Source organism: Cyprinodon tularosa, unplaced genomic scaffold (assembly GCF_016077235.1).
Source record: "Cyprinodon tularosa strain WSP-4 unplaced genomic scaffold, ASM1607723v1 ctg170, whole genome shotgun sequence".
Lineage (NCBI taxonomy): Eukaryota > Metazoa > Chordata > Actinopteri > Cyprinodontiformes > Cyprinodontidae > Cyprinodon > Cyprinodon tularosa.
The window spans coordinates 791,863-806,745 of NW_024038532.1; the positions used below are offsets into that span (position 1 = coordinate 791,863).

Consider the following 14,883-nt stretch of genomic DNA (forward strand, 5'->3'; position numbering starts at 1 on the left):
TTGTGTGTTTTTAGCTTTTCTTCCTGTATGGGAAGCTTTTCAAAATTTGAAACATTAGTGCAGTGGTTTATGTTAAAATAAACCTTTGGGTTAAGTTTTTGCAAGCAGGTTTTCTTGTGAATTTGGTCTTAAATTTTTATTTCAAGTGGCATTAAAAAGTCTTAAATTTATCTCGCCTTATGCTGTAGGAACCCTTGATACTTTTTGACCACTAGGTGGCAGTGCTTCCAAGCTGTCCTTCCTGCTCATGTGCAGATCACTAATAAAAAGCTCACTGTCTGCATTTAACTTATTTTCCTTTTAAAAAGTTTTTCTTTAGATGTTTTAATTAAGAGGTGAACCTTATTAAATGCTTAGTAACGAAAGTTTATCAAAAAGTCTAAACATCACTACTGAACTAGTGAGCTAGAATTTTTTTATTGATATTCACCTGCAGCTTTGATGACAAAGCGTCAAACTTTGCATTTATATCATCATCACTTCCAATATTTAGTGTTTAGCTCACAACTGTGGTGCATCCGGCGTCACATTACTGCAACACTACAGATCAGAGACCATTGCATATTTAATTAGCACAGATAACCCCACATTTCCTGACACAGATCTCATGGCTGGTGAGGATAAAAAAAAAAAAAAAAAGTCATACAAAACAGCAATATAAAAGTTTTTTTTTTCTGTTACACATCACTCAACAGAAACAGCTGTTCTACAAGGAAAACAAACCCACATGTCACCATAGCACGATATACTCAAACATTTCACCGTTTTGGTAAGACAAGATTTTCTTCAAAAATATCTTTTAATTCAAGTTTTATTTATTTTTTTTTTATACAAAAATAAAAATGAAAGTTTCTCATTTGAAGCATGACTTGGACCCCCCGCTGCCCCGCCCCTTCTCATGGCAGTGTAAAGTCACTGGGACGTTCCCGTCTTTTTTTCTAGAAAACTTCCTTTGATTTTTATAAATATTTTAGCTCCTTTTTTCATTAAAACCTGTTTGTTTTCTCACTCAGCCACTGTAGGGAGGATCTTTTTATTTCTGTTCTGGCTATAATCCCCTTCCAGAGAAAGTTCTTCTATTTGCTTCTCATCAGGAGCTTTTTACCCTTTGCAGTCTGTGATCCTTCTAAAAAAAAGAAAATAAAAGTTCAACATTAGAATGAAATGTTCCTGAATCCTTTCCAAGCCATTAAGCTGGAAGCGTTGCTGTTTCCGTCCACACCCATGGTACACCGACTGCATCGTGTTGCCAAAACGAGACCCTAAAATCTGCCTGATTATTTACTCTCTCTCTGGTTCCCTTTAGAGGCCATCTGCTGGTCCGAGTGTGTGTGTGAGAGTGTCTTCGGTCCAGACGAAGGTTTAAAAAAAGGATTGGTGAGAATGAGGCACCTTTTAGATCATTTTAAGGTCATAATTGGAGCAAAATGTTCCAAGCAAAGAGGTCTGGTCCATCTTATCTTATTCAGTCAGGAATCTCAGGTAGACCTTTTTCCTCCTGCAGGTGGATTAAAGCTCCAGTGGGACTTTGTTGACATCAGACCCATTCAAACCAGCTCATCTTCCAGGATGTTTTGCTGACGATGTTCTTCCTAGACTACAAACACTCCTCCTGCCCCCTTGGATGATTGTGCAGAGGCAGAAGGACACACACCTGCCATGGTTGCCCTCAAACCAGCGAGGCCTCGGCTAGTCATAACTCTGTGATCTCCAGGGGACTCTCCGACAGGGTGTCCCCATCCTTGTGACGGTGCATCGGGGTGGATTTAGCGGACTCCGTGCGGGCGTTTCTCTCCGAGTACAAACCGTTGTCGGCGTTCAGCGCCTCCAGGGATCGGGCCAGAGCCCGCTGGTCGTCCTCCGGCAGGCTGTTGAGGTCTGAGGTCAGGAGGGTGCCTGTGCTGCCGTGGACCACGTGCACTCCATCAGGTCCCTTCAGCTCCACGGGGAGCTTGTGCTTGAAGCGCAGATTGCCGTGTCCGCCTCCCAAACCCAGGTGCTCGTCCTCGTCGTCCTCCAGATCGCTCTGGATAAGCTTTTAGAGATAGAAGAGAATCAGTTAAAATGAGAAACAGGGTGGTGATGCGCTCTGAGAGGAAAACAGATCCTTTCTAAGTCTTAAGCTTTTCTATATCAGGCCAAAATAAATCTACTCTGGTCCTTTCATGGTTTTACTGATAATTTTTTTACTGTAAATTTGAGTGTACAAAACCAGATAACCAGGGGTGGGTTTAGGAAATTTGGGGCCCTAGGCAAAGACAGGCAGGGAGCCCTCTGAATTAAGAAGACAAAACATAAAACAGACCCATTATACAGATACAGAAATTTTAATATAATAGACATTATCTGTTCTACGTTTTGTCCCTTTTCTTGTTTTCCTCTGTTTTGTACTCAGCTGACTTTTGATGTCGTTTCAAAAGGAATGAAACTAAGCTCACTTAGCTGATTGCTCCTTCCTGTGTTTCCAAAAAGGCCAAAGTAAATAACCCAGTCCTTCTTTTCACTGTAGACAAGCCATGATCTGCTTATCTGTTCTCCATTTTTCATTTGGATGAAATAATAGCTGCATGAATCATGACAGCAGACAAGATAGAGGAGAGCAGGAGGCGGGGTTACCAATCTACTTGCTCTGGAGAGCAGAGTTCGCTGCTTTTAGATGTTGTCACCAAAGTCTCCAGTAGCAGAAAAAAGGTACTAGATTTGGCGCTAGGCGCTTTTTTGAAATAAAAGCGCTAGATGGGTCTGAAAAGTTGCTGAATACACCTGTGCCTGAGACACTCTTAATATTATAAGCATTCTGATGGCGTTTTAATTAAGGGATTTTTATTAAAAACATAATTAATGTGCACAAATAAGTAATGGCTGTATGGAAAAGGAGTTTTATGGGGCCCCCAGGAGCTATACAATGTAACAGATTCAACATCCCTTATTTTTAAAACAAAGATGAAGCCAGGAATAGGAAACAGAATAATTTGCTAACTGGGAGTGTTGGCCTAGTGGTTAGAGCAGCGCTTGTGCTCTGAGAAGGTTGCAACTACCCAGTTCAATCCCAACAGCCTTCACTCTGCACTGCAAAAGATCGAAATCTAAATAAGTAATCTTTTCTTAAAATAAGTGTAATTTTTTCTTGAATTTAGGGGGTAAGTGAGACACTTTGCCAGTAGAACAAGACAATTTACATTTCAAATAAGAAAAAAAACAATTACACTGTCTTATTTCAACTGCATATTATCTAGTTATCTTATTTTAAGAGCAAAACTACTTATACTATTGGCAAATTTCATTCAAATAGAATGCAAAAAAATGGCTTGTAGAGAGCCAAATTTGTGGGCACTAAGGTTTTCTGTGTGTATTTAAATAATTTTACAATTAATTTTTAATTATTTTACATGAATTGTATTAACCATAATGTTTTTTTTTATGTAATTGGTATTGTAATTTTATCTTGTGATTTTATACTTATGTTTATTTTTAAGGTTGCCTTTTTTAGATCTGGCCGGGGGACTACCGATGAAAATTAGCACTCCTTAGCTAACTCAATGTATATTTACATTGTTTTAATGTTGATTAATGTACACTGTCCCCTTTCAAATAAACAATAAATGAAATAAAATGAAATAATCTTATTTACCTGATCAAATTGAGGGGAAATACACTTAAGTGTTCCCCAGGGGCCACACAATGGCAGCCCACTGCTCCCCAAAGGGATGGGTTAAATGCAGAGAGTGAATTTCCTCATTATGGGACAATAAAGGGATTTACATTTCTCTCATTCACCTTTTCTACTTTCCCTACAACACTGCTTCATATCGCTAAGGATGGCAGAGAAGTTTATTTTTAGCTGCTCTGTTGCAGCACTGCAGCTTGGTTTGGAATAATAATGATAGTAATTGAACTTTATCTCAAATTGGAGAAATTTACCTCTGCATTTAACCCATCACCTTTGGGGAGCAGTGTGTAATTAATGGTGATTTGGTATTTGATTGTTTTATACTTCTGAGGTTAGATTTAAACACATTTTTAATCTTGATAAAATCAGAACGTTTTCATGCCCTGCACTGCAAAAAATGTAAATCTAAGTAAATTTTTCTTAAAACAAGTGCATTTCTTCTTGAATTGAGCAGGTAAGTAAGACTCTTTGCCAATGGAATAAGACAATTTACATTTAAAATAAGAAAAAAAGACTATAGTCTCTTACTTCAAGCGCATAATATCTAATTTATCTTATTTTAAGGGTAAGAAATGCTCATTCCATTGGCAGATCATCTTAAATACACTTGTTTAAAGACATTTTTACTAATTTTCAGAACGTTTTTGCAGTGTGCAAGGAGAAACTCTAGGAATGAAAGGTGATCTTTCTTATTTTCAGAAGTGCTCACACAGACGTGTTTGAAAAATCCAGTAGAGGACATGTTTTTAACTCAGCAGGAATATTCCACAAACCTGAAACGCTGATTTGTGGACAAATCACAGAAGAAAAACATTGTTCAAACATACAGAGAAAAGTGAAAGAGTAAATTCACTCTGATTCCAGCAGAGAAGCAGGCGGCAGACATGTAAATATATCTGAGAAATCTTGTGATAGAAATATTGCAGCTGTTTGAAAAGAGCAGACTCCATCTGATGTGGAGTCTGGTTCAAAGCAGCCGTGAAGCGGTGAAAAGATGCAGCATTAGGACATCAGAAAGGAAAGCTAGGTCACTCTCAGCTCAGGTGAAGAACTTCAGATGCAGATAGATCAGTGGTTTTCCTGCCAAGCCCACCTCCGTAACCGATGACTCATCTCCTCCTTGGCCGGTGGATGCGGTGACCAGCCGCGCTGCAAAGAGCTTTTTCAGCCTCAGGTAGTCATCCAGAACCACATTCAGCAGAGATCCCTGATAGGATGGCAGTTAGGATCAAACAAAACTAAACTCTACTAACTGCTAAAGCCTGAACTAACAACTGTGCTTTAACAGCCTGTAGCCAAAGAGAGATTATGTAAGTTTGAACTGAAAATCATTTTTAAAATAACCTTTTTATTTGACCTTTTGTAAATGCATCTATAAGCCTGTAGCTTATTTTCATTAATTTACTTCGGGTCATAACTTCCCTCCCTGTTTGGCGGAGGTGACATCAAGCGCGTCAATGTTAAATCAGTCCGATCTAGGGCACAATCAAAGCGTTTTATTTAAGATTGATTTCATGGATTCTTAGAAGCGACCGGCATCCAGCTAACCTGACTCCGCCAGATGGATTTGCTCCGCATTATCCATCTGGAAACCTTCCATTGAAGTAATTTTGGGAAGGGGCGAAAATACTGGTTAGCTGATTGGCCTATGTTGATGATAGACGGGCCAAATAAACCAATCAGATTCACGAAGCATATGACGTACTAACAGAGTGACGACGAAAACACAACCACACGCCAGGCTACTCTTGCGGCTCTTGCCGAAACCAATTGGGAGAAGAGTAAAAACATCTTTTCGTCTGAGAAAGGCCTCCAGAGCAGTGTTTTGCTCTTCTTTCAGTGAGGAAATACTCTGTAATTCTGATAAAACTTGCTCGATAGCCACGCTAACGCTAGTTTCATCGGCTGAAGCCGCCATGTTCTTTAGACTGAACTGTCGCGCGTCTTGTTGCGTCACACCTCAACCCGCCTCAAAGCCAACGCTGATTGGACGTTCGTTTGGTGAACGGCTCCAAATTTTCTTTAACGGAGAGTCTCCAGACTGATCTGCGAGTGAAACCTTGAAAGCTCGCGAGATCAGGATGGTCTCACGAGGCTAGCATGCAGCTCAACTCAGACACCAATATCAACTCTAGGTAAGGTGAAAAAAAACCTTGTTAAGTATGAGCGCAAGCTAAAAGAACAAGCAGAAGAGGGTTGCAGTTCTGCGTTTTTTTCACCACAGGTAGCAGTATCATTAGAAAACTCCGTAATGCCTCTTCAAGGCATTTTGCAGGTTTTGTGTTCACACCAAACGAGAAATTTCAGCAGTTCCGTCTGCTTTTGCTCGCCTTGATAATCGCCTGGCCAGTGAAAGCATTTTGCCCGATGGCCAAAAGACTAGTATATCATGGAGTCTGCTGGTCGTTGGTTCCCCTCATCATGGCGGACATGGATTTACAAATGGTCTGGCAGTGATTTTTACTTTCGATAGCTGAAAAAGCTGTTGGTGTTCCTTGCTTCACCAGCTTCCCAGAGATGGAACCAGTTTGGGTAATACCACCATCTGCTACAGAGCCTAGGTCTGGAGGACGGTTGCTTTCAGCAGTACTTGCCAATCTATGACCCAGTTCAGGGCTCTGCCATCCCGCATTGGGGGACAAATCACCAGGACAACAGAGGGTTAGGTGAGATAGCATTATGGTCCCAGACAGGAGAAGCGGGAGATCAGTGCGGGAACACCGGCACCAAGCTTTTAGCGATGTCACCATCTGGAACAATGGAACCACAGTGGGAGATCGGAGGAGCCCCCCTGGATATCAGCCCACTAGAGCGAGGAGAGGAGGAAGAGTGGGAAGTCCGCTGCAGCAGATCGATGCGCCTACCAGGAAGACCGAACACTGAGGGCATATTAGAGACTACGGCTACCCAGGGGTAGGACAGTGGTACATCCGAGAAGCCAGCAGTGTTGGGCAAGCTACTTGTCCATTGTAGTGAGCTAAGCTATCAGTTACTCAACAATAAATTAAGCTTCACTACACCAAAGCTACCACCTAAAGAATTATAGCAAGCTAAGTTACACTAATGTGTTAAAAGTAGCTTAACTACATCAGAAGCTACTTAACGTTGTACCAACCTAATATCAATTCAAAATGAGTCTGACACACTGGTTAAAACATTTATTAAAGATCAGCCAATGACATATCACAGTGTAAACATTGCTTTATGATCAGCATATTAAAATAAAAACTGAAGTAATTACTAATAGACAAACTAGTAAACAATCTGCTGTTATTAGAACCAAATGAAAGGTACTGTGTAGTGTTCTACACACCGAGACATGGCTATGAGTTTGCATTCAATGGACATCTCTAGGGAAAACAAAACCCTACAAAAGGCATCTGATTTCTTTAGGGTCTCCCTTAGAGAAAACTTCTTCAGACCTCAATTAAACAGTCGATTCAAGTAACAAATGAAACTGTTTACAAAAAAGGTGAAAAAATAAAGAAGCTAATTAAGTGATACATATATTTATGTCTCACCATATAATTTTATTTCTACCTACATATTTATTCATTGTGTTTTTGGGGGCAATTAGTTGAATGCTTATTTATTTATTGAGCATTTATTTATTTATGTATTTATTTTATATACGGTAGAGCTGTTCCTCCATAAATAAAAAAATCTTGTCTGTGCAAAGCCTAAAAACAGATTTATGTAAACATCCTGTCAGGTAAACTAGGCCATGAAAATACAATATCGAAGTTTCACTACTGCTCTCTAATTAGAGTATCTTAGTGGCACATAGATATGGGAGAATTATCCTGCCATAATGCAAGAGCACATAGTTTTAATTTGAGAAAAGAATTTCATCTTCTTGCATTCAAAACTTATAATGCTCATACTCAAAACATGCACTCTCTCTCAAATATTTTCTCTTCTCTCTCAAATCTTTGTTTCTTCTCTCAGATTTAATGCTTCTTGCACAGATATTTTCTCCTCTCGCTTGCCTCCTTCTCTTCGCGCACAAACCGCGCTCTGCACGAGTCTCAGATATGCTCGCAAACCCGTAGGCTCTGCTTGCGGATTTTTTTTTGCTCTCTCGGACTGCAGTTGGACCGTCGCCTAGCAACCATTCCAGCCAATAGAACGACAGACTGAGAAAGGGTGCGCTTGTTTAACCCTACGGAGTGTGCCTGTGCTACTACGCCACTTATAAGAGCATCAGCTGAAACTGCTATTTACAGTAGTTTTGTGGCTGATTGTTGTTTCAAAATAGAAAACCTGGTTTCATTTCTTAGTTATGCCCTGGATTTTGTAGCGTTTGTGGACGCTACGTCGCTACTTGATCAAAACAATAACGTTGCTACAGGAAAGTTACTTCATAAATAAAGCAGCGACGCTACGGTCAAGCTACTGGAAAATGTAGTTAAACTAATAGCTTCGCTACATGTAGCGGCGCTACTGCCCATCACTGGAAGCCAGCCAGGGAAGCAGAGTGAGGATAAGCTATGGCTGGCTGGAGCTTGTCCCTGACTGGATTGTCTGGCGCAAAATGTAAAGAAAAGTTCACATTTTTAAACTTCATCTGCAGGCGAGGCACCGATCAAATGTCGGCAACTTTGCCAAAAATGCTCCATTCGCCTCCCTAAATTCATCACCGTCGTCTGGCTCAGCTTCTCTCTGCTTTGCTTTGCTCCAGATCGGCCCTCTACTTCGGGATAACATGGGAATCCTTCGCTCCAGCTGCAAAATTCGTCTTTGGTATGAACCTTAAAACTGGTTGTTGCTACGGCCTCGCTTAGTACTTGTTGATTTGGGTTAGGGTGAATTAATCTAATTAGCAATACATTTAAAAGTCTGGCTGCATTTCTCACCTTGATGGGACCTTCCCTCATAATCTGACCCAGTTTAGCAATGTTGTCGTACTCCTGTATGGCCGCTCTCAGGTAGCGATCGTCGTCTGGCCTCGCTTGAGGCTCGCGACCAAAGGTGCCCTGAAAGGAAAACCACACAAACTCATGAGACATCAAGGAGATATTGATGTTGATTTTTAATGTTCTGAACGTTCTTTTTCCAGGGTTTTCAAACCATACAACTTCTGTGTTTTTATAGTCAAAGATCGGTTCAACAAGTTTGATTTAATGGCTTCTTATAATTTATATATTTAAATTGTTTGGACAGATATCAAATATACTCCCTTCTTGTAGCTGTCAACATTGTTCTAGCAGATATTTGAGTATTATTTTTGTTGGATTATGTTCAAGATATTTGCATCTATTGGCTTTCAATCACTGCTTTTTCAAATGTACAACAGAGTTGAGGTCAAGGCCAGTAGAGTAAGCCAGCCCATTGTTTTGGAAATGATTATCTATCAATTTGTCAATTCATTGACGTGTAAGATCAATCAACTGTGTCCAGGTTTCAGCCAATAGAAACAAACCGATGAAAACTGATCAGACTGCACACAACCAAGATCAACTTGTGTTATTAACTGATACCTGGTTGAACACAATTGTCTCTGTCCACCACACTGCAAAAACAATCCAGAAATAAGTAAAAAATGGCTTAAATTAAGTATATTTAGCCTTAATTTGAGCAGGTAAATAAGATGATTTGCCAATGGAATGAGTATTTTCACTCTTAAAATAAGATAGTTAGATAATATTTACTTGAAATAAGACGATAAAATAGTTTTTTCTTATTTTAAAAGGAAATTGTCTTGTTCCATTGGCAAAGTGTCTTACTTACCTCCTCAAATCAAGGAAAAGCACACTTATTTTAAGAAAAAATAACTTATTGAGATTTATATTTTTTGCAGTGCAGTCTTTACATGCCCAGGGAGTGAGACGGTGCCTTCTAAAAAGAAGCACCTTTAACATTGTCCACACCTTCCCCATTGAGCGAAAATTGGTTGAAAAGACATTGAAAAGACAACATCATTTACGTCCAAACAACGTCTACAGTCAGTTGACAAGGGAAAGGCGAAAAGCCGTAATTTTCATATTGCTCAAAATACGTTGAAAAATGGGTTTGCAACACCTTTTAAACATCAATTATTGGACTAAAGTGGGACAAAATCAGACCGAGATAAATAAGATTTGAAGCAGTTCGTCCGGATAAGCCAATGCATTTCAGAGAAAAGTTTAATGATCATTAAAAGTAGGTTTATCTAGTTAAGTATGAGTTGTGAAGTTTTCTAAAACCTACTGTATGAGCTGTTAAGCATGGTGGTGTCTGCATCATGCTGTGGTCCCACATACACACCCAAATGGATAAAGCAGGGTAAGAAATGGAATGGTTCCAAGCTGGACCTGATAAGTACTTTACAGAAAAAAGCTAGTTTAAATAAATTCTAAGATTACGGATAATAGCAGTGCACAGATTTCTAACTACAAACATCCAGAAGCTAGTTGATGTCTTAAAGATTCCTTTTCTTGAAACTTGCTAAGGAAGATTTATCCAATATTACTGAGGGTTTAAAGTTGTATTTGAGCCTGTATGAGAGAAAATGAGCAACTATAGCTCTAGGAAACATTGAAGTTACGTATATGTTGGTAAAGACACCGAACGAGAACAATTCAAATAAATCAATTAAAACAAGTGATATACTTTTTTTTGTCAATGATGATTTGATATTAATGATTGACCTAAACTACACCTAATGTTAATAAACCGCTGTGTAGTAAAGCCTTTAGAGCAGTTAGTACTGACATGAGTGCGTGCCGGGCTGTTCCACAGGTCAGTGATCTCACTCAGGTTCTCAGGCAGGTCGTCCTCGTGATCAGCCTGTGCAGCTAGCTCCAGGTTGCGACAGAATGGGTCCATCCACACTGGGTTGGCTCTGTGGAGGGAAGCAGGACAGGTTCCTCCTTAAATAAGTCGATTACTGTAGTGGTTTGATTTCCAGATGACATCTAGTTGAACAGGGTCTTATTGGGGAATGGAGTTAATCCTTTTACTGCTTGGGTCACTATATTAAATACATAGCTAGCATTAAAAAACAAACAGCAATCTGAGGTTCTAAACTTTCTTAGTGCACAAACTGATCTGATTGATCTGTAAAAGTCGTGCATGAAGGATTTGGTTCCAAAGGTAACTCTCGTTAACCTCGTGAGACCATCCTGATCTCGCGAGCTTTCAAGATTTCACTCGCTAATAAGTCTGGAGACTCTCCGTTAAAGAAAATTTGGAGCCGTTCACCAAACGAATCAGCTTTGGCTTTGAGGTGGGTTGAGGTGTGACGCAACGAGAAGCACGACAGTTCAGTCTAAAGAACATGGCGGCTTCAGCCGATGAAACTAGCGTTAGCGTGGCTATCGAGCAAGTTTTATCGGAATTACACAGTACTTCTTCACTGAAAGAAGAGCAAAACACTGCTCTGGAGGCTTTTCTCAGAGGAAAAGATGTTTTTGTTCTTCTCCCGACTGGTTTCGGCAAGAGTTTGATCTATCAATTGGCTCCTCTTCGTCGTCGCTCTGTTAGTACGTCATATGCTTCATTGATCTGATTGGTTTATTTGGCCCGTCTATCACCAACATAGGCCAATCAGCTAACTAGTATTTTCGCCCCTTCCCAAAATTACTTCAACGGAAGGTTTCCAGATGGATATGTGGAGCAAATCCATCTGGCGGAGTCAGGTTAAACTCTCGTGAAATTTCAAGGTGAAAATAATGCCGCTCAAAACCACTAAAATAACAAACAATCATCATATGTTGCCGCACTGTATATGCTATATATATCCCATGCAACCTTTTCTTCCTTTGGAACATTCTTACATTTACTTTTTCAGTACATTTCTCCACGGTGAGATCAATAAAGTCAATCAATCAAAATAATCTTATCTTATTTCATTCTTATCTTGATCCTATTTTATTCCTGTACCTTTTTTTACACAGTTTAAATGGGAATGGTATAATTTTACTGTGTGGGTTGTAACTTTACTAATTTATTCTCTTACTACATTATATTTTTATTTTGCTCTATTGTACTTCTGTCTCCTTGAACCCCAGTCGGCCTCAGCAGATGGCCGCTCACACTGAGCCTGGTTCTGCTGGAGGTTTCTTCCTGTTAAAAGGGAGTTTTTCCTCTCCACTGTCCCTACAAGCATGCATAGTGTGAGGGATTGTATTTGAGTCAATGAGTCAATGCAATCAGCTGGTTTTCCTTAGATAGAAAACTTTGTATCAATTTGATTGTATGATCTGGTTGAACTGTAAAGTGCCTTGAGATGACATGTGTTGTGAATTTGGCACTATATAAATAAACTGAATTGAATTGAATTGAATGAAAAGGATGCACTGCAAGAAGAGAATCCATAAAGTAATTCTGACACTGATTCTAAATCCAAGCCTCTCCTAATAAGGACATTTTTCCATTGAGTTTGGATATAGATCTCACCCATCGAACGAGTACTTGTTAGTGTTTGGCATGTCCAGGATATCCATTAGACCTTGGTTTCCTGCACGGCAAAAAGCAAATAAGAAAGATGTCTTCCATTCGTCTTAAATTGCATCATCAGCATTTGATAACAGCTTACGACGCCGTTCTGCCTGTAAAACAACCTGCTCACCTGTTGATCCTGCAACAATAGCTTTAAGCTTCCTCTGGTGTCTGCAGCACAACAGAAGAAAACACCATGAGAAGATAAGGTAACTCTGCACACGCGTGCTTCGGCTGCTTTTAAGATCACTGCGCATTTAAAAGAAATCTGCCACAACAGAAATATCTGCAGGATTCTTACACTCTGCGATAATGCCAGTTCATTGTTACAAACAAAATTCCTGCCAAGCACAGCAGCACGGCCAGGATAATGATCACCAGCTGTGAAAAGGGAAAGAGAAAAAAAAAAGGCAACAGTAGGAAATAACTTCCACAGTATTTGAGCTCAGAAAGTCGGAGCTTTTTGCAGACCTGCAGAGTGGAGATGTCGTCGGGCAGTTTGTCACCAACAGCAGGCTGGACGTCCACCACGTTGTACGTCCGAAACAAGCTCCTCAGTTGCTCCTTGTTCTCATCGATCATTTGGATGACTCTGCAAACGTTAACACACAGTTAATACTGTGAATACACAGGCCTGAATGATCCAAACCTGCAGGATGCAAAAGGGAAACATACCTTTCCACATCGAGGATGGTGTTGGTCTGGTTGTTGACAACATGGATGAGCATGTCAGTCTGAGCGTAGCTCACTCTGCCTTTCTTGTCCACATGAAACTACAGGTTGTTAGAGTGAAAGTAAAATGCCAATTTTTTTGCGATGTTCTATTTTACAAGAACACATTTTCAATGTATTTTGTTGTGATTTGATCCGATAAACAAACAAACATGATCTTCAAATTGACAGATAAGGAGAAATATGTGGCATATCAACACATTTAGTCCATTTTTAGGGCCACAAACCCACTGTTTGGGAAAAACACCAACCTGCAAAACATCCAGACCTTTCAGGTCTCTGGCTCCAATCTACTTTGCAGAACCAGAACCAAACATGAACATTTTACACTCCACTGATCTGGAATAAACTCCCATAAACCTGTATGCGCTGAAACTCTCAGCTGCTTCACAGGGAAATTAAAAACATATGTTAAGATTTTTTATAGTCCAACTTTCTCTCATTTTATTACTTATTTTTTAAATGTCATCTTAACTTACTTTTTCCTTAATACTCCCTTTAAGTTTTTAGTTCATTAATTATTTAATGACCTTTATGCCATTTACATTTGGCTTTGAGGACATCGGTAGATGAGCATCATGATGTGGGAATTATTTTCCTCATAAAATAAGGGTCTGGTTAGAGTAAGTAGGATAAAGGTAAATACAGGAAGAGACCAAAGGTTGGAGCAGAGGTTCACCTTCCAGCAGGAGAACCAGCTAAACATGTGACCATAGCTACGATATAATTGTTTGGAAGGAAATGTTTCTGAGTTCAAACAGCCGAGTCAGTCCAGGGTAAAAAAAGTATAAAACGTGTAGGGAATTGCAGCAAAATGTCTCTCTGCAGTGTGTTGACTGGGGATGAATGCATGCCACACTTTCCGTGGCTATAACACAAAAAATATGGAAATGCTCAAGGTACGGTGGTCCTGAAGTGCAAACTGCAACTATAAATCTAAAAACGCAACTACATTAAGAAAAACAAAACTACATAAAGCAAAGCACAACTACATTAAGGAAAACACAATTACATTAACCTACCGGAAAAGGTAGGTACCAGTGGGAAACATGAGACATCGCTGATTGGACGACGGCGCCGTTTGACCTTTGAACCGGAAGTTGCGTCGTCTGAACAGTCCAGCTTCTTTTAAGTGTGTCTTCAGTGTACGCAAACTAACTGAAATTTGGTGATTAGTCTTGAGCATATCCAGTATCACCTCGTACGTATGTCCTGACTCAAAATATTCCTGGATAACGGCAGCTATGTTTGGGGCGCCGACAATATCCATGTTTTCAAAAGCCGCAGCAGGCAGAATGACTTCCGGTTCAAGGGTCAAACGGCGCCGTCGTCCAATCAGCGATGTCTCATGTTTCCCACTGGTACCTACCTTTTCCGGTAGGTTAATATAATTGTGTTTTCCTTAATGTAATTGCGCTTTGCTTTATGTAGTTGCGATTTCCTTAATGTAGTTGCGCTTTTAGATTTGTAGTTGCAGTTTGCACTTCAGGGCCACCGTATCAAGGTGTAGAAATATTTTTTTTTCTTTGCATCGACAAAAAAAGTATGTATAATGCAGCAGGAGCAGCAAAAACATGCGTGCTGCTTCATTTTTGATGCTTGTACAACTTTAGTTCTGACACACGGCTGTAATATCTTTGCTGCTCTAACTGCGGGGTCAAAAAGTGTGTTTAATGCGCGTTGGGCGGGGCTACTCTATCCTTTCTTTGCCTGTAACAATGGCAGCTATATTTGCTGTGATCAGTGGGTAAAAATTAGTTTTAATGTGTTTTTAAGTGAGATAGTCCACCTGAAAACTTCATCTGTGCAGTCAGTTCATCAAGATTAATATCCGGTCTTCAAATATTATTTCTCAGTAGGAGCCACTTAGATCCCCGTATACCGGCAGTGCTCTGTCACTAGGAACCTCGTTGAACAGCAGCCTCTGGCCCGGTCACCTCTTCGCAGTTTTCTGCTAATGTATGTAATAAATATGTAAAATCAAACATATTTTGCCGGCAGGTTTCGGCATTAATAAACTGTTTAAGGGGAGTGATCATAGCGCTCTGCATCAGCAGTGC

The 14,883-nt window shown here is 40.0% G+C and overlaps 1 protein-coding gene across 1 annotated transcript in view; it reads right to left on the reverse strand.

The window, feature by feature from the left end:
* Positions 1-993: 993 nt before the first annotated feature.
* The window catches only part of cdh23 (cadherin-related 23), a 240,909-nt gene continuing 227,019 nt past the window's right edge, over positions 994-14,883 (reverse strand). The window contains exons 52-60 of the mRNA XM_038281401.1: positions 12,767-12,864; positions 12,563-12,683; positions 12,393-12,472; positions 12,222-12,262; positions 12,050-12,110; positions 10,364-10,493; positions 8,527-8,646; positions 4,764-4,877; positions 994-2,035 (exon numbers count right to left, since the gene is read on the reverse strand). Of these exons, the coding sequence (XP_038137329.1) occupies positions 1,694-2,035; positions 4,764-4,877; positions 8,527-8,646; positions 10,364-10,493; positions 12,050-12,110; positions 12,222-12,262; positions 12,393-12,472; positions 12,563-12,683; positions 12,767-12,864 (1,107 nt within the window). The 3' untranslated portion in view covers positions 994-1,693. The remainder of the gene's footprint in view (positions 2,036-4,763; positions 4,878-8,526; positions 8,647-10,363; positions 10,494-12,049; positions 12,111-12,221; positions 12,263-12,392; positions 12,473-12,562; positions 12,684-12,766; positions 12,865-14,883) is intronic.